The sequence below is a fragment of the Chiroxiphia lanceolata genome, chromosome 11, assembly GCF_009829145.1.
Source record: "Chiroxiphia lanceolata isolate bChiLan1 chromosome 11, bChiLan1.pri, whole genome shotgun sequence".
Lineage (NCBI taxonomy): Eukaryota > Metazoa > Chordata > Aves > Passeriformes > Pipridae > Chiroxiphia > Chiroxiphia lanceolata.
The window spans coordinates 21013460-21033784 of record NC_045647.1 but is presented as its reverse complement, the minus strand read 5'-3'; the positions used below and the strand labels follow the sequence as shown (position 1 = coordinate 21033784).

Sequence of the window (20325 nt, the reverse complement as noted above, 5' to 3'; positions counted from 1 at the left end):
TACCCTTTATTCACCTCCCAAGGTGCAATGTGCAATCCCACCTGACACACTCTGAAGAGACTTTCAAAAGTTATTCCCAGCTCTTTTCAAAGAGTTTACAGACTCAGCACCATCACACTCCGTGGTGGTTCAATACCTGACACTGCACATTATTGAAAATGTCACCATCTGCAGGCTTGAAGAGCCACAATCAAACCCAAGATCCATGGGCTGCTCAGGGACTGTCTGAGCTGTCAATAGATCAGAGGGACACAGCACCAGCAATGAGTCTTCACTTCCCTATCCATCCTGGAGATTGATGCAGTGGGGGAATGAAACAATCCCACAGCCCAAGATCACACACAGAGGTGCTGTCTGTGCAGTCCTGCCTCGCAGCACCCACTGCTAAGGAACTGCACATCATTTACAACTAGCCAGCATATAAAATAGGTTTATCCCTGTTCAAGTCCATGCAGCAAGATCACTTAGATGTGTTTCAAATAACAGTCTCTATTCTTCTGTACTTCTCTGTTTATTTTTCCCTTTCAGCCTCCTACTGATGTGTCACTGGAAGCATCTGACAACTTACAAAGCTCTCATTCATCGCTGCTTGAGCACTTTTTCCATTCACCTTTTTCCTCACACTTACTCAAAAGACTCTGTTATGAAGCCTGTAGCTCACTGATCACTGCCTGCTTAAGGTTTAATTGCTGTGCAAAAAAACAGCAAACACCAAGTCTTTTAAATGTCAGCAAACAGCAGCACCACCTTCCTCTTCCTCCACCCTGCCGTCATTGTTTTCAAATCTTCTTAAAAAAGCTAATAGGTGTGTCTTCCTACCCAGGCAATTTCAGGAGCAGAGATCCTATGACTTGTGTAATTCCAATTGGTTAAAAGCTTCCATAAAGGCCTTTTCTCAAAGATATAAACCCAAAGCTCAGAGTGTTTACAGCCCAGCCTGGCCAGTCCATGTTAGGGCTGTAATGCACAGCTTTATAGGTTTAGGTACATTACACCCACCCTAGGGCAGGAAACAGGCACACTAAGCAGTGAGGAAAGACTAGGAATTCTAATGCCAACCCCCCAGCTGTTCTTATCTTCAGGTTATGATAGTTCTAATGACAACTGTGTAACTCCAATAAAGGGAGTATAGAGTTTAGGGTAGTAATTATTTGCTACCCTCTCCCAAAATATTCCTGGTTTTCTGCTGCCACGTGGGAGCGTCCAAAGGAGAAAGTATTTCAATAAAACAAAGAAATGTGAGAAAGTTATTTATAGAAATTTTAAACATACATGGGAAAACTATCAGTCATAGGCAGAAATACAAATTTTGCAATACTTTTATGATAAATACTAAATATTTATTTAGTATAAAAAATATTCAGTGCACTGGGTTTCAGTATCAAAGTTTTGAGGAAATCTACTGAATAAATTCTAGGCCCTGCCAGTGTAATTCAGGAAATTCATCTTACACTGCTTGGTTTTTCGAATTCCCACACGACAAGTTTTACACCACCTACATGATTAGAAATCTGAATTTGTTATAACACTAAAAAATGGATCAGGATCAGGCCACCATGTTTCTCCACAAGAAAGGAGAACTATTTAAACTTAAATAGTTCACTACCATTTATGTACACATAATTATATTTTTTCTTTCGCCCCAAAGCTGTTTAACTATTGAGATGTCAACTTTTAAGTACTTGAACACAAAGAGTCACCACAAGCAGCTTGTTTATTCACTGAAAGGTCAATATCAGACACCAGGCTTACCTTATCCAATACAAGAAAAATATTGCTGGTTCATTCTCAGAGGAAAAGGGAGGAAAGGCTGTACTCACTTGTTAAAAAGGTTCAGCCCGATCCTATAGTGGCGTTTCCTGATAACATCGTTACTGAAGGCAGGGGAATCCCAGCTGTTTCGAGTCTCTTTGTGGTAGGTTTGTTTGCTCAAGGTTTGCTCCCTTAGGCTGTCTCTAGAAGAAGATTCTGAGCTGCAATTTATTGTGTCATTGGAGTTGGAAGTGCTGTTGATGCTGTCATTGTCTCCGTCGGAATAATCCGACTCCGATTTGCTCTGCCTGTTTGCTGTGCCATTGATGGCTAAATGACTGTCTATAGGCCTGGCCCTGTGTCTCGCTTCCTGCTCCTCCCGGGTGATGATCTTAGCAGGAATACTGTGAGGGATATGTTTTGGGCTTCCCTGTTGACTGGCGATGCCCCGGTCATAGGCATTTTGTCTCTTTAACGAGCCTCTCTCCGAGCGATCGCTCAAATCCACGGAGCTGTCACTGGGTGGCTCTATAGTTAGCAATGGTAGGTGATCCATCCTCATCCTCTGCTCCTGACATTCCAGGGATGGGGTACTCCTGCAGCTCGTATCAGTGTCTATCTTATCATCTTTGTGGGTCATGGACCAGTACTCTTGGGAAGAGTTCACGGAGCGGAGCCTCAGATCCGACTCTGTGCTGGACGGCCTGTCCACGGACTGGGATAGGGGAAGGGGTGGGGACAACTCCTCCTCGTCGATGTACAACGTGACATCGCTGTATGACGCTGTCATCTCATCGAGCTTCCTGTGATCCACATTGTGGATTGCTGGTTTGGCTGGAGCACAACTGTCCCTCTCCATTTCACGACTTCTGACCTGATCTGCAGCCTGGATTTCATCAGAGTGCAGGCTACGGCAGTTCAGTGCATCATCGATGGATTCCGCAAGGGATTTCACCTGCCTGGAAAAGGCATCCTCCAGTTCTGTTATAGCATCAGTGAAATCAGTAGATGCTGCTGGAGACTTCATCGTAGCTGTTTCTCCAAGGTCATCGCATTCAGACGGTACCAGGGATCCCAGCTTTGACCCATCGTTTGTAACAGAAACTTGTTTCCCTTCAAAGTAAGAGCTGTGGACTTTCTCAGGTCCTTCAAAGGAAAACTGCATTCTCATATTGGACAGGACAATGCGCCTTGACATGCGATTTTCAGACATAGAACTTCGGAGACGCTCAAAGTTCTTGTTCATCTGATACTGGCGAAAGGCGGTTTGGATGGTGCGAGCAGCATGTCTGGTTATGAGACGGCCCCCATACTTCCGTTCTAGCATCTCCACCTGGGGGGTGAACACAGGGGATCTGTAGCTTAATGCAGGTTAGAACGAGGTTAAAGTGTAAAAAAAGAGAATTCTTAGAATAACTGCAATTTTTCAGACATTTTTCCAAAGAGCATACACTGGTTTTGAAAGTAAAAACTCAAAGCTCAAACAGTGAACTGAATAGTCGCTTGCAAATTCCACCCTAAAATACAAAAATATGTCTCTGAAAATAGTGTCATATAAAATTATGGTGTTGGCAATTTGTGTGTTCATTTAAAAGTTGGTTTCCACACATTAGCAGTGGTGTGGCCATGTCAAAGCAGATGGGACAGAGCTCTGCTGCAGCATAATGCTGTCACACTCTCTGTAGGGACAACTGCAGAGAAGTGAATTCCAAGCACAATGCAAATGGCCATATTTTGGGAGTAAATTCTCAAAGTGGTCCCCACCTTCCCAGACAGGCACCTGCATGAATAAAACCCCCGGAGCACCGTTTCACCCAGGCCTGATATCAAAGCAAAACTGAGCCTCCCAGAACACACACACTTCCAGAGAGGTGTCTCTTGATAGAATATCCACAAACACATTTTTTCTCAAACCAAGAACATATTTCAGAGTTTCTAAATACAAATTCAAATTTATTTTCAACCTGGTAACTACTCTCAAAATTGCCATTGTTTCCAATTAACTGAATGAATATGCAAAATAAATACATATAAATGCTATCAATTTAACCCATTGAAAACGATGTGCCAATACCTCTGAAATAGTTATTACATATTTTCAAAGCTTTTCTTCCAAAACGAGAAAAGCATCATAGTGTCCTAGAATGGTTTGGGTTGGAAGGGATCCCAAAGCTCATGTTGTTCCACCCCCTGCCACGGGCAGGGACACCTTCCACTAGCCCAGGTTGCTCCAAGCCCCATCCAGCCTGGCCTTGGACACTTCCAGGGATGGGGCAGCCACAGCTGCTCTGGGTAACCCTCAGTGCCTCACCCTTTTACTTATTTAAAAAACACTGAACAAGATGAATAACTACATTTCTTTATCCCCCCCGCCCAATATTTAATTTCTGCTCTGATGAGTCTTTTCCAGATCGATACAATTCACAAACACAAACCAGCTATGATAAATCAATATGTTCAGTGCTACAATTAAACCCACCATTTTTCTGGCAGCGTTTTTGTGTGAGTCCATGCAATTTTCATAATGCTGCAATGATTCAAAAGTAATTTCTTCTTGCCTGCAAATTCAGGTACCCTTTTTCATGAGACACCATGTTTTACTTAATCTCATACCTTGGAGATCTCTCCAAATAATCTCCCACTAACTGTTAAGTTCAGACACTGATGTGCAGAGGGACTTCATCCTCCTTCTATGAAAGGAACCAAATGCTACTAAAAATTATTTTCTAGTCTATTATGTCTATCATTTGGGAGTAGCTGATGTATTTCTTTCAGTGCCATTGCCAGGTTCAGCAGCTCCCATTCCCCTTCCACATTAAAGATGTTCTCTCTTTTTGCTCACTGAATCACTGTTTTTTATTTTTTTTAATTAATTATAGAGGCAAAAAATATTATTTTTTTATTAATTATAGAGGCAAAAAAAATTTATTGGCATAAACTGAGGAGGCCAACTTCTCAGGTGGACTCAGATCATGATTACTGGTAGGGAATTGTTCTTTTGACTGTATCTTTAAACTTGCTTTAACAAAGCTCAAAAAGCTGTTACTGAATCTCTGAGCAGCTCCAAATTCCATCTGGATTTACACTTCCAGATGTAAATTTCTGCATAATTTTCTACAGTGTCTCTTTAAGCAATTGTTCAGCCTTTCACTACCAAATGGGGGGTTTTGCCCCTGCATTTGCATGTGTCAAAGAGACTATGAGGTTACTCCTAAAGCATTCTGAAGATTCAAAAAATTATTAAGAACTTAATAATCTATCACAGCCTTGCCACTGCTGCCACACATTTGCTACTATTTCTATTTGTAGTATACATACATATATATATATGTATATATATGTGTGTGTATATCTATATATATCTATCTCACATGTATTTTTATAAATCACAAGAGATTATTTTGCTGGACTAATCTCAAAACAAACAAGCTGTCAATTCCGTTCTCCTCTCAAAATTAAATGTCAAACCTAATGAAAAGTAAACTAGCACAGCTAGAGAGAGAGAATGAAACAAAACCTAATATTCCATAAAACAAATTACCTGGACTTTATTCTTGCAACAAGCTGTTGTCCTTCAGCTTTACACAGAAAATAACATTATCACTGATCATCATAAATTAGGGGGGTTTGGCGGGAATTTAAATTGAGATTATTTTCCAACTTGCCTAGATGAGTTAGACTTGCGATTAGTATTTCTAATAGATTTTAATGCCTATTTCATGCACCTTTTCAATGCATATTTAATGCAGGTTAACTTTAGGTGAAGTCTGGGACATTTTCCTACATCGTTTTTAGTATCTTCAGCTATTTCAAGGAGAGCTTTTCAAGAGTAGTAACCAACTCTGCAGTATCGAGCTTCCTTCATGTATCATTGTCACTTTTATTGTGCAAGACTCCCTGAACAAATACAAAATAACATCTGCAGTCCTCATTCTCCATCAAACTGGCACGGAAGGACAGATGGAATTGGACTCTGTGGAATATCTGCAGTGCAGGAGATCTCCTCAGAAAGCCTCACACTCTACATCAATCCCTGGTGAGACATCCAGCAAAAACCACTGCCAAAGGTGGAACAGGAAGGAACAGTTTTGATTTCATAACCAGGTCCAATTTAGCAGCAGAGCTGGCATCCGGAACCTGGTGTCCCCACAATTTGGTGAGCATGGAGGCTAAACTAAACTCACACTTGCTATCCCAAATATTGGCTTCAACTATGAGGAAGAGCTCAAGGTCTGTTCTTCCAGGTCCATCTGGAACAACATCTTATGATCTCCCAAAACCTGAAAATGAGATTTAGCCCATATAAATTTCACTGACTATCAATGTTTGGTCCAAAATCAGGAATAGTTTGTTTCCTGTCTGTGGAATTTTGCCACTTTCACCATATTAACATAGAGGTTGGAGTGACTATGGAATATACCTCGATGATTCCCAGACTCTTGGGGATGGGCCTGTGCAGGGCCAGGAGCTGGACCTGATGATACTTGTGGGTCCCTTCCAACTCAGCGGGTTCTGTGATTCTGTGATAAGATCTCTAACCAAAAAAACCCCTCCAAACCAGAAAACATTGATCTACTGGCTATTGTTCATCTACCACTGACATCAGTGCATCCTGCATATTTGCCTACCTTAAACTCTTAGGGCACCATTTTCAAATCATAAATATGAACTTATATGGTGATAAACATCTTTCAAATAGGAATATATTCGAAACAAACCCTAAAAGGAAAGACTGACTGTCTTACAAAAGTGCCTTTTTACGGACAAAGGCTTCGACTATCTACACCCACTTCTTTGTAAAGGATGTGGGAGTTTTGCCTAGTTGAGTAAAGCCAATTAAAGCCTTGAATTCACCCTACAGACACAAGAAAATATCAGCTGCAATATGTTGTTCCTTTCTTTCAGAAGCAACAAAAATATCCAGGTTTCAAAATTACTCATTTGCTTAGGAAAATATTTTGCATTATTGTCCCGAGAATAAGTTCCTGGTAGAACTGTCTTTATTATTAAAACTATCAACATATCTTTTACACCTTTCTTCAGGAAGTGGGGAAGGTGTAAGGGACACAGGGGTGACACAATACAGGATAAAAGAGTCAAAAACCTCAGAAATGCTGGCATATGACTATTTGAACTAAGCTGGGCACAGAAAAAAGGCATTTTCAGCATCACAACTGATGTGATGCTAAAAAAGATTCCTCCCAGTTTACAGACGCGTTGCCATTGTCTTTAATTAAATAATAAAGCCCAAATACCTGCTTATCTTGTAGGTCTGAGGAAAGTTCATAGCTCTCAGAAAGCGATCTTGACCTTTTGATAGCTTCTTCCTCGGCCTGTTTGCGCAGGATGGACGTGGAGTGCTGGAGTTTGGGCCTCCGCGCCCGCTGTCCCGGGGAGATGGAGTAGAGCCCGTAGGGAGAGGGGTCGTAGTGGTCTGGGCTGATGGCTGAGCTGTGGGTTATCGGCCCTTGGTGGTACCCAGAGGGGCTGTCCAGGGACGTGCCAGTCTCACTGCTCGGAGCTTCGCCCTCCACACTGCAGGGGACGAGAGACAGGACACGCTCGGTGAGTGCTGAGCAGCCACCAGCACGGCTCTGCTGAGCAACACTGCAGGCACCCAGCACATCTGGCTGAAGTTCAGGTGCAATTGTTACAGGTAGTGTGGTTTTCATGTCAAAAACCACAGTTTTTGCTGTACTCTAAACAAGTCTCAATTTGTCCTGCAGGCATCACCTTTAGATTGTGAGTGGAGCAGGACAATGCAGGTTTCAAGCATTATTTCACTTTATACAGTAATTATTAATAACATCCTCAGTTCCTTAGGCAACTATGGTGTAAAATGAATGAAAACTTCTAATTTCTTATAATACTGCTCATTTCCAAGTTGGTCTATTCCAAGTGACTGATGCTTGTTTGTGTCTTTCCTTGTTTTGACAAATTAAAGCAATATTTTCTTACCCTCATATTACAGTTTGACATAAAAGGATTACTTTCCTGGAGATTACTCAACGGAGAGCTGGGATTTAATGGATCTTGAGAGCTACTATGTTTCTAAAGACTAAAGTTGGGAAAAAGTACCTACAGGACCTACAGGAGAAATCTCATTTATTTCTCTCTTAGTGAAAGACTGCTCCCATGGGATGCTTTTGGCATCCTTTGGAGTAAAGCATCCCATGGGATGTTCTTTACAGCTAATGAAAGCAACGTGCTTTCAGGTGAAGAAAACACATTAGAAACTATCTAGCAAGTAAAACACTTTGTTTTCACATGAATGCTGTTATTGCTAAGGAATAAAGAAAAGGAAAAAACATTTTTGTATTAAAAGGGTGGTACATAATAGGAAACATTTTAAAGCTGAGCCCCAGGCCTATCCTGAAGTCCTGATGACACAGCAGTTTGTGTTTGGGTTGTATTTTACAGCAGGGCACTCTCACACTGCAGTAGGATTTGCACTTTCACTCTTCCACCTTATCCTATGTTTCACATCAGTATTTCCTGTCTCCCTCACCCCGTGTACACAGAGCATTGACAGCAGAATGAAACTGGACTTTTTTTAATCCCTCAAAAGATTTAGGAAGCACTCCACATTTGACCAAATATAAGCATCTGCAGCACTTGCCCTACCTTTTATTTTAGGAAAGGCACAGCCCAACTCCAAAGCAGTAAAATTCCAGGTCCTGTATTTCTTATTTTGCCTTCATTCACATGAAGAGGAACATAAAAAACCAAAGTCCTCCTGTTGTCTCTCAGCAGTCCCTCCAGAAAGTACAGACCAATTTCTGACTGAATCTTCTCCACCAGGAGAGAAGAGGGTTAACACTGGCCAAATCCTCCCAGTTTGAAGAGTGGGTACTTTTTAAAGGGAAGGAGAAAAAAAGCCCCTTAGATTTCTTAAAATGCTTCTATAAACATGGAAAACTGAAAGCAAGCACTCTTTCTTTGCCCATCAAAATATGACTCTACCCGAAAGGTATTTTCAAACATACTTAACCCAAGCTGGAAATATTTTCAGTGTGCACACATTACTTTTTCCAAAAAGGAAGCTGACAGGAAACTAATCCCTTTCCCTCGGTGATCCAGCTGGCTTTCAACTTCAAAACGACAAATTAGCCCGAGTTTTGCTAGTGACACTGAAACTGTGTAACCACCCACTGAACACAAATAAATCAGCCTCCCTAAAGCATCCATTAAAGAAACAGTATCACATTCTCTCTTTAAACACTAAAATACGTTTCTCTGTCCTTCCAACTCTGAGGACACTATTCTGTACATCACAGGTTCCTAGAGCAAGTTTATAAGTACTTTTCATACAAGTATGGAAAATTTGTTTCTAACAGGAAGGCAGGAATTATCACTATTTCCCCCTTCTTAGGTTTGTGACTTTTTTTTGTCAACCTCACCGTTGTGAACTATATAACAACCCTTCCATGGTGACTATAACCTCCCGTTGGCAGTTTAATAATGATACCTGCAATGGATCACTTAACCTGTTCAGCAACAAAAAGTTTCTGCCCTAGCAGAAAAAGGTGGAAGGAGGTCTGCCCAGGGCTCTGATTAAAGTTAAGGGCTGCTTCTTAATTTTAGTTTGCCTCTTGTACTTTTTCCAGATATAAATGTGATGCTTGACTGACTACAATGCTTGCTCTCCTTTTGCTCACAGGCCTATTCCCTACCACCTGACCTGCGAAGCAGGGAATTAATTACCTTTTACAACAGGCAGCCTCCTGCAAACAACAGCCCTTCAAAGCAAACCCACGTGCACAGCCACTACCACGTGTTTTAGGGCTTTCTCCCATCCAGCTCTTCTGCCTCTTACGAGCAGCTCGAGCTCCATATGAGCTCTTGCATTCCAATGAACTCCACTGACAGGGAAAAGCAGCTTGCTTTCTACTTCCTACTACTGTACATATGTTTGGAAAACAAAAACATTTCAATAAATATGACTTGTGTGAAGCTGTAAGGGTGACAGGTTGGACTGCTCCACTGAGGGGGAACAGCACCCAGAGTTGGTGGAAGCGCTCTCCAAGCCACCTTCCATCGTTTATCACCAGTCCTGGTTAACTGGAGAGGTCCCAGGGGACTGGAGGTCACCAAATGTGATGCCCACCTACAAGAAGGGACAGAAGGATGATCCAGGGAACTCCAGGCCTGTTAGCCTGACCTCAGTGCTGGGGAAGGTCATGGAGCAGATCATCCTGAGTGCCACCACACGGCATGTGCGGGACAACTGGGGGATCAGGTCCAGCCAGTGCAGGTTTGGGAAAGGCAGGTCCTGCCTGACCAACCTGATGTCCCTCTACAACAAGGAGAGCAGCTCAGGGGGTGAGGGAAAGGCTTTGGATGTGAACCTGGATGCAGGAAAGCCTTTGACACCCCCAGCATTCTCCTGGAGACACTGGTTGCTCATGGCCTGGATGGGTCACTGCTCACTGGGCTCACAACTGGCTGCTGGCCCAAGGACAGGTGGGGAAGAGAGCTCCATCCAGCTAGGAATGGGCACCAGTGGTGGGCAATGGAGCTCCATCCAGCTGGGAATGGGCACCAGGGGGTTACACAGGGGTCAGTGCTGGGGCCGGTTTTGTTTAATGTCTTTATCAATAACCCTGACAAGGGGATCGAGGGCACTCTTGGTCAGTCTGCAGGTGACACCACGGTGAGTGGGAGTGCTGATGTGCTGGAGGGCAGGAGGGCTCTGCAGAGGGATCTGGACAGGCTGGATCCATGGACCAAGGCCAATTGTGTGAGGTTCAATAATGCCAAGTGCCAGTTCCTGCCCTTGGATCACAACAAGACTACAGACTGGGGGCAGAGGGGCTGGGAAGCAGAAAAAGGCCCTGGGGGTGCTGGTGACAGTGGCTGGATGTGATCCCAGGTGAGCCCAGGGGGGCAAGAGGCCAACGGCCCCTGGGCTGTGCCAGCCCTGCTGTGGCAGCAGGACCAGGGCAGGGATTGTCTCCCTGTGCTGGCCCTGCTGAGGCCACACCTCGAATTCGGGGGGCAGTTCTGGGCCCCTCATGACAAGAAAGACGCTGAGGGGCTGAAGTGTATCCAGAGAAGAGAAGGGAGCTGGGGAAGGGTCTGGAGCACCAGGAGGGGCTGAGGGAGCTGGGGGGGCTCAGCCTGGAACAAAGGAGGCTCAGGGAAGACCTGATCAGTCCCTCCAACTCCCTGACAGGAGGGGGGAGTGGGTGGGGGTCTGGCTCTGCTCCCAGGGAACAACTCATAGAAGAGGACATGAGCCTCAAGTTGCACCAGGGCAGATTTAGGTTGGGTTTTCTTCCTGGAAAGGGTTGTCTAGCCCTGACAGAGCTGCCCAGGGCAGCAGTGGAGTCCCCATTCCTGGAGGGATTTAAAGCCATGTGGATGTGGCACTTGGGGACATGGGTTAGTGGTGGCCTTGGCAGTGCTGGGGAGGGTTGGACTCGATGATCTTAAAGGTCTTCTCCAACCTAACAATTCTATGACTAAAACAGGCTCAGAACACTTATCTATCCACTTATTAGAAATGCCTACACACAAAAATGTCAAGGATTCTGCTCCAGGCTAGCAGCAAGAACTAGAACCCTGTGACTGAGGGAGTAGCTGAGACACCTCTCCAGCACTGCTTCACTTCCAGCAGCCACCCTTCACACACTACTTTTCTCACATGGGTGAGAAATTCAGTACACGAAGCACACTGTAAAAATGGACAATACAACACTGTTTGTTTATTATTATTTATCCTTATATACTATATATTATAATAAATAAATGTTAATTAAAAGTCCCAACTGGAATTAAAAAGACCCTTCTTAATAAAGGTCTCCAATTTGAGGCATCTGCCACCTATCCTACATGTCCAGTAGAATTACTGATAAATTCAATGTTTAAAAAAAAAAAATCTAGTGGATTAATTTGGTTCATGTCCCTGCAATGTGCAACTGTATATTACTAGTGAGCCCAGCAATCTGTTGAATTAAGTAATATTAGGAGAAAGCAAACCAGTTGAAATTAACTTTTCATTCTTAGAATTCGAATTGTTTTATCACACTCTTGTTTCAGCAGAAAATAGACATCCATTATCTGCCAAGCCAGAAAAAGGGAAAGGTTGTTTAGTAGTATTTTACAAAGAAGAGGAGAACGGAACAGCTAAAGAATGAAAATGAAATATTTAAAAATAATTAGTACTGCTAATACGACTTTTCATTAATAAAAATTTAAACCAGAGCCATTGAAAAACTTTGGACATCTCAATTACTTTTTTTTGAAAGAGTGGCCAGCACTGGCTGAATTAGGATTTAACAGTAATTGGCACTGGAAGTTTCTTCTTGCATAAAGCTCAACTTAAAATACTGCTAAAAAATCCCAGACCACCACTGTATCAAGGAACAACAGGGAAGAAGAAAGGCTCAGAGAAAGACAGAAACAGGCCACGTACAGTACTTTTAATAAATTACAATGGATAGGTAAAACTCTGGGTGAAAATCAGATTACTTTCTCTAATGGTTATAAGCCAGTATTCACCATCTGGATTCAGGTATTTTCTGCCATTTTTCCTGTGTATGGCTCTGCACTTCCTGCAGGAGCTGAGCCCCACGCTCTGCAAACACTTTTAAATTAAACTACACCACTGAAGTGGTCTGTGCAAGGCAGCAGGGCCTGCTGGCTTCTCCAGCCGGGCGGTGGGGAAGGGCCACCCCGTAGTACAGCCCCTGTCACCTACCCCACAGAGCAGCCCCTGTCACCTACCCCACAGTGCAGCCCCTGTCACCCACCCCACAGAGCAGCCCCTGTCACCCACCCCACAGTGCAGCCCCTGTCACCCACCCCACAGAGCAGCCCCTGTCACCCACCCCACAGTGCAGCCCCTGTCACCCACCCCACAGAGCAGCCCCTGTCACCCATCCCACAGAGCAGCCCCTGTCACCCACCCCACAGTGCAGCCCCTGTCACCCACCCCACAGAGCAGCCCCCGTCACCCACCCCACAGAGCAGCCCCTGTCACCCACCCCACAGAGCAGCCCCTGTCACCCACCCCACAGAGCAGCCCCTGTCACCCATCCCACAGTGCAGCCCCTGTCACCTACCCCACAGTGCAGCCCCTGTCACCCACCCCACAGAGCAGCCCCCGTCACCCACCCCACAGAGCAGCCCCTGTCACCCACCCCACAGAGCAGCCCCTGTCACCCACCCCACAGAGCAGCCCCTGTCACCCACCCCACAGTGCAGCCCCTGTCACCCACCCCACAGTGCAGCCCCTGTCACCCACCCCACAGTGCAGCCCCTGTCACCCACCCCTCTCGCCGTGCCCTCTCCGCACAGCCCCAGAGCTCCTGCCGGTTCCGATGCAGGGCTGACTGCAGGGCACACCCAGGGGCTGCCAGAAGCTGCTCCTCTGCTTCCTTTGCCCAGATGCCAAAGCTGAGGGATGGTGCCTGGCTGGAGCTCTGCACTCAAGTAGCACCAACAGATCCAGGCTGACAAAATGGGAAGGAGATGTCACTGCTCGGAAAAAGGTTGTGGTTTTCACAGTTATTTCCCACTGCTCAGGGGATGAGTTCATGTCAAGAATTACCTAATAACAAAAAGCTCTGTCTCCTCTCTCCCTCTGTAGCTGTGTGGTTAGCCATGACCATAGCACATTATTTCTTCTCCAGGCATTTTAGCAGCAGAAACCTGGCAGGTCTTTTCTTCCCTTACTCTCACTTTATACCTTCAATTCAGAGAATCATAGAACATCTTGAGTTGGAAGGGACCCATCAGGACCATCAAGTCCAACTCCAGGCCCTGCACAGACATCCCAACAATCCCACCCTGTCCCTGAGAGTGTTGTCCAAACCCTCCTGGAGCTCTGGCAGCCTTGGGGCTGTGCCCACTGCCCTGGGGAGCCTGGTCAGTGCTCAACCAGCCTCTGGGGGAATTGTTACTTCTGCTCACAAAGGCTGTCATGAGCAACCAGTGCACTAAATCCAGTCTCATATTTTAAGCCAACAGATTATTCAGGATGTTTGAATATCTCCTGTTATTCCTTTTATTTTTATATTCACACCTTCGTTTTCCTTCAAATCTTGTCAGACTCTTATCAAAACTAAAAATAAGCACAACAGAGACAAAATTTAGAAAAACTAGAAAACCTCAACATTTGAGCTTAAAATGGAAACTGGAAAGAATCCTTAAGATCTAAATTCCAGTAAGGAGTAAACCCTAAGCTTTTCCATGAGTACAGACTTATCTGTTCCACTGACTAATGGTAAAATGACCAGAGGAGCTACAGTTTTGTATCCAGAGGCACAAGAATTTATCTGTCAGAGAAACTGTACTACGAAAGACAGACATTTGATAACCAGAAGACCAGAAAGTTCCTTTTTTTCTGAGGCCCAGTACCTTATCTTTAAAAGGACATGCATGTAAAAAGGAAGTATATAACAATAATATCAGATGCAAGGAGTGATTCAGTATTGCCACTCACCCCAGAAGCCCCACAGTTCACAAGCAGTCAAGTGTCCCTGTGCATTTTTAGGACTAAAATACAAAGATAGTGGGAACATATGCTCACAGAAATCATCCAAATGTTCAAACCAGTATGTTGCAGATTTAGTTTGCAACAAAGAAATTCAACATGCTTCTAAATAATGCAAATGCCAAACCAAAACTGCATGCAACATTTTAAAATAGAACCAAAGAGACCCTCCCAGCAAAACAGAGTAAACACTTGAGGAACTGTTTTACCAATGAGTTGTCTCTGAAATCACTGTTATTTTCATCATTCATTTAGAATGGACTTTCAACAGTGTAATATAAAGACATGTAATTGAAAACAGGCCCAAACAACTGGATGGTACACACATGAGAACTAATCAGCATTATATTAATCCTGTAAAAAATCTGCTTTGGACATAAAGAGAAGTATGACAATATAATAAGTTTGTGCTGTTACATCGTAAAGATTTTCTGTAGCATTTTAGATCCTTACAAGTTCAAAGGTATACAGAATAAATATCTCTTCTACATTGTGTAAAGAAAGCCCAAGTATTATGAACACAGCAACTAAACTACAGCCAACTTAAAATTCTAGTCAGCAGGAGATGATAAAACACTCAGCTTGGCCGTGACAATGCACGTGCTCTGTTCTTTAGGAGGCAGTTCCTAAAGCAAGACTGTGGCAGAGCAGCACTTGCCAGGGACAGCAGTCAAAACTGTAGGTAGTCTGCACAGCCTGAATTCAAATGGAACTTAATGAAGGATTGATATGTTTATTTTATTTGTTGCAACAGTGAAACACTTGCATGAGTAGTTCTTAAAAAAATTGCTCAGCCAAATCCACCCCTTCTCTAACTTGCCTGCTTTTCCCTGAATCCATGTAATTGATTCCCCTCTTCAGGAAAAACGCATGTAAACCTGGTTCCTTTTAAGTCATATCTACTGATAGGACAATTCAGGAAGCTGATTTTGTTCCTTTGTCCCCGAAACTTTTCTGTCCATAAACATGAACACGATATCCACAGCTGAAGTATCTGGATACCTTATGATTTATGAGATGGATTTAAATGCAAACCAAAGAGTGAAGCTTTTTGTATCAAAATCTCTTTTCATAAACATGATTCCCAGTAAAACTTCAGCCTCACTCAAAAATAAATATTCTGTGTAAACAGGGAGGAAGAATTGCTGTGCATCTGTTCTACACCAACTATCTCCTTTTAAAATCTGCAGCTTCAAACCAGCCAAAGTCTGATCTTAGCTCCTAATTATAGATTCCCACTTGAAATAGATCCAAATTCTCTACCTAGCTCAAGGAATGCAGACCAGAAGTCGCCCATGGAACTAAGTCAGTAACAGAGAGAAGCCCAGGGCAGCTGCTGGAGCAGCTGGGGTGGTCGGACACTTCCACCAGGAAGGCTGGAACACACCACTGGAATGGCAATAATGCCTGAGTCCAGGGCAGCATTCCACAGAGGAACAAACCTCTCCAAAAGCTCGTTTCTTGCACGTAACTTTGCCTTTACAAGTGCAAGGCAGCCCTGCTTTGCCTGTGACATTGGAAGTGACAGTTCCAGGCAGAGCACTGCTAACCAGGACTGTGCTCCCCAGACACAGCACTCCTTTGGCACCACGGGCCACCCCCCTGCTTCAAAAACTGGCTTGCACTTCAGTACCTGTGGGGCTTTCTGCTCTATAAACCACAAGGTGTGTTTAATTAAAGCTCTCATGTATGCATTGGATTATCTCAAATTACTCTCCACAAAATGTTCTTAGTGTGACTTTTCAAAATGCAAAACCAGCTAGATGTACCTCATTCATTTTTCTCCATGCTCCCCCCCCCAATATTCCCCAGTGGAGTGAGAACATTTGAGCAGAAGTATATTATTAGTACGGTTTGCAACAGATTAGAATCCAGTTCTTATTGCCATGCCTGTTCTGTGCCGTCTAGTAAACAAAAGTCAATTATATTAAGAACTCCTACAAATCCCCGAATTCAATAAATGCAATAACATTAACAAACCAATCTACCCTCAAATATACACTGTCAAGAGTTCAAAGCCATTATGATGGACAACAGCACTCACAAAGGCTTTGATCCAGGAAAGAAATATTGACCGATGTGTTTGACTTAGAATGCACTCTTAGTTCAGCTGTTTCTGCTAAAAACAAATGAGACCTTTGAATGCACATCAAAGTAACATCCCAGGTAATTCATCTTACTGAAGTTAAATATCACTGCGAGAAAAATCCAGACAAAATTTGCATGTGTCTCAGAAGCAAACACTAACAAAGCAGTCACTTCATTCAGGAATATTCTGTGTGGTGAGACTGCCAATAACAACCAGGCTGAGTCAAAACAGTCTGACAGCCATGGACAGGGAGCAGAGTTCCTCACACAGTACCCTGAGTGCCCTGCAAACCTGCATTTGTTCCTCTGGGCCAAGTCCTGGATTTGAAACTACAGAAAAACCCCAACATGCACTCCTTTGGACACTACCAAGTTTAATTCTCACTAAACAACCCCATAAAAGGCATTAACAAAAATGCTTTTTAAAACAGGCCATTTTGACCCCCAGTCTTAGATGCCATTAATGGTAGCAGAGAGCAGGGAAAAAAAGATGAGAGGCTGTTTTCTCCACCCCAAAGCAGAATGTAGGAATGAATGCACTGTCACTACTGAAATGGAGATACACCAGCAAGATGAAAATAGAGTGGAACAAAATCATACCCAAATTCTCCATTTTAGGGAACAACATTTACAATAGAGTTCAGAGCTAAGGCTATCCATTCGGAAAGCACTCACTTGAGATTATCTTCAGCTTCCAAAGTTAAACACCTCCCAGATCACCTTTGTCCAAGAGTGGTAGCATATCTGCTATCAGACACTATATGTACCACAAACCAACCAACCCTCACAGTAGCCACTTACTGCCTTATGAGCCTGATCTGCTAAAGGCAAAGCTGCATTTTATTTTCATTATTTAGCAGTTGGAAAGTAACAAAGGAGACTCACAGCACCCATAGAACTTGAGTACAATTTACAAATGTCAGCTTCTATCTCAGGTCATCCAATTTGTGTTAATTATCAAGCATCAATCATATTTCATTCTTCAAACTCTTTAAAAAAATGGATATTATTAAAAGATTACTGTGGTAGCAATTAGAGGCCTGTGGCTCAAATCAGCCCAAGTTTTAGAATTTTTAGAGAGGTTTTTTTATGGTCACTTCTTCCTCTTGATGTGTCAGCATAAAACATACTAACAACAGAAAATGTCATGTATGCTTCAAAAAGATGCTTTAGCCTCTTACAGGGACTAAAGCTAACCATTTTTAGGTGTAACTGTGGTATCTGGTATGGATCACGTAACAAAATCAGTGAAGGTCTGCCCACCACTGCAGACTTTGTCCTGTTCCCCTCTGCAAACTCTTACACAATGGGATAAGCTTCACAAATCTGGGCAGTTTCTCAGTGCAGCTGTGGTAGAATTTGACCTCAACTATCTATTATTTATTCAGATACACCATTCAGCTGGAATCCTCTTATTTAGCATATATGCACTGCCTGTGAACCATACTGAAGAGAGCAGGATATTAATACACATTCTACTGTTTATCCCATGACGTGACATTTATACAACGCTGATTTTAAAAAGGAAGATCTGGTTTCTGCAGCTGAGAAAAGCCTGGTTTGCCTGCACAGCTGAGGCACCATTTGACAGAACACAGGAATCCTCGGTGTCCCATACCAGCCATCCTATTTCACATCTCCTGGGGCTTCAGCTGTTGTGTCAAGCCCTCCAGACGAAGGGGTGACACAGAAGGCACTGCTGAGAAATCAACTTGCTGCCAACCACGTTCTGGAAGAGACTAAATCCTAGTTTCCTCTCCCTGTTCAGGTCTTGGTGGATAATACTCTTCTTTCCCCTCTTAAACCCCACATATCATATGAACACGGATCAGTTTAAAGATGCTCAATGAAATCCTGGTCACCGAGTTAATGTTTCAGGATTGAAATTTCCTACATAGAAACTATGTTCTCATCTTAGATCAAACATACTTGATAAAACCTATCATTTGACTAATTTTAAGGTTTTGCCCCTTTACTATTTGAAAATATAAGAAGGAGAACAGAGAGCTAGGAACAACTTTTGAGCAGGCCACCCTTTCCCTTACAGTATGTCTGAGGGCCTGGGCAGAGGGAAATTAAGAATAATCATTAATCAAAGAGCATGTAGAGGGTCCATGCAGCAAAAATGACAACAAAATCATCTTTCTGTACTGGACACTGTACCAGGGAAAGTCACAGATCACTACACAGTTGTACTCATTTAGGCCATATTTTAAGTTAAGTAGCAAATGAATGCTGTACAAAAAGACCTACTTTAAATGACCAAGGGATCTCATTTCAACTGGTTAATAACATACTGTTATCATCTAATGAGCTGTGCTTTCAAGCACTGTCACTGATGAACACAAGATACTTTGCTGTCTCTCTAAGATTTAAGAAACAGTTGGCTAAAATTCTCCCACTTTTAAAGTCAGAAAGGGATTATTCAACTTTTTGTGGTTGGTTGACTTCCCTCTGAAGTTACAGACAAACCTCATAAATTTACAGAGCAATTTAACATACTTAAAAAGGCCAATCCAAAGGATGGACTGTTAAAAGTTTGATCAGAAAGCACCCTTAGTGATCTAACTGAACCTGGAAGTGCACAGAATATAAAAATAAACTGAGCAAACCCTGCATTTCGACTGCCAACTTCGTTGTGCCAAGGCTAAAAAAAACAAACCCCAAGGAAATAAAACCCTACCAGTTTTCTCTATGGGAAAACAATGTCATTTCGAAAGGGGCATGGGAAACTCTCAGCAGGTAGGAAAGAAATGGATGAGAACATGGCACTTATTCCTGCTTCCAGTGAAGTGCAGGGGGTTGTTCCCATGCAGGGAGAACGGGAGCTGGCCTTGAGCACCGAGCACACACGGAGAGGTGCAACTCACTGGAACAGAACCACTGCTCACCTCATAAAAGGGAGATTTTTATCCTCTGCAACACACCCAAGCGTACAGAACGTGGTGTTTAAGGACACAAAATGGAAAGAGACCTTTTGTTTGAAGTAGGAAGTTTAGTGGAGAAGACAATGTTGTAGATGTTGTGAGATTCAAGATAATGTGCTCAAATACGGAAGATATTTGCAGACATAGAAAGATATTCTGTGTATTACTACACACAAATCTTCACTCTTGCAGAAATGAGACCTCAAAAGATTGCTTATAACCTCTAAATCAACTAAAGAGCTGACAGATGCTTTTTCTCATTCACAAACTTCCTTCCTTTTACATTTCCTCTCCATTATGCTGAGTCCATGTATTTTACAGTTCTTTCTCTGCTAGAGAGGAATTAAGTGTAGGCTTTAAGTAGGATGTCTGACTCACTTCACTGATGACAATAAAAGAGTAACACAGGTAGCAACACCTGTCTTGGCAATGTTTTAGTGCACACACAGGGAAGGAGAGCAGCTGCTGGGCTGTGCTGGAGCTTGGAGAGCTCCCCTTGGATGCAGCACACACTGCCCAGCACGGCCCTGTATCCCTGCCCCAGCACCAGGGACACTGTAGCCCTGCCCCAGCACCAGGGACACACTGCAGCCCTGCCCCAGCACCAGGGACACACTGCAGCCCTGCCCCAGCACCAGGGACACACTGCACTGGCTCCTGCTGGTGCAGCTTGTCTTAGCTGGGGCTGCACGGGAGGCTCAGCAACCACAAAAGAACAGGAGGTCTAAAATACAGAACTCAGATAATCCTTAGTATTTATGGGCTCTTTACCAAGACATAGTTCACAGATCTTTCTGCAGTGGAAAATGGTTTTTTAGGACAAGGGTAGAAGTGCAGCTCCCAAAAACAAGGGTCACCATTTTGTGAACTGAAAGTGAAATACAGGGCAAAGCCAGATTTTGAAAGTCTCAACCAAAGACAGTCAGAAATACTGTTGTGCAATATGCTGCTCTGTGGTAGGAAAACCTGAAATACTTTTCTTCTAGGCTCACCTAATCAAAAACCCCTTATCATATTTTAATAACAAAAGAGGAATCCAAGTTTGCCACATGTCACCAT

At 43.4% G+C, this 20325-nt stretch overlaps 2 protein-coding genes across 3 annotated transcripts in view; both read right to left on the bottom strand.

Annotated features, from left to right (window-relative positions):
* Positions 1-20325, bottom strand: part of LOC116792417 (prophenin and tritrpticin precursor-like) — a 610102-nt gene that overhangs the window by 104621 nt on the left and 485156 nt on the right. The window lies entirely within an intron of this gene.
* Positions 1-20325, bottom strand: part of IQSEC1 (IQ motif and Sec7 domain ArfGEF 1) — a 338913-nt gene that overhangs the window by 39299 nt on the left and 279289 nt on the right. The window contains 2 exon segments of the mRNA XM_032699314.1: positions 1821-3085; positions 7008-7287. Coding sequence (XP_032555205.1) covers positions 1821-3085; positions 7008-7287 — 1545 coding nt within the window.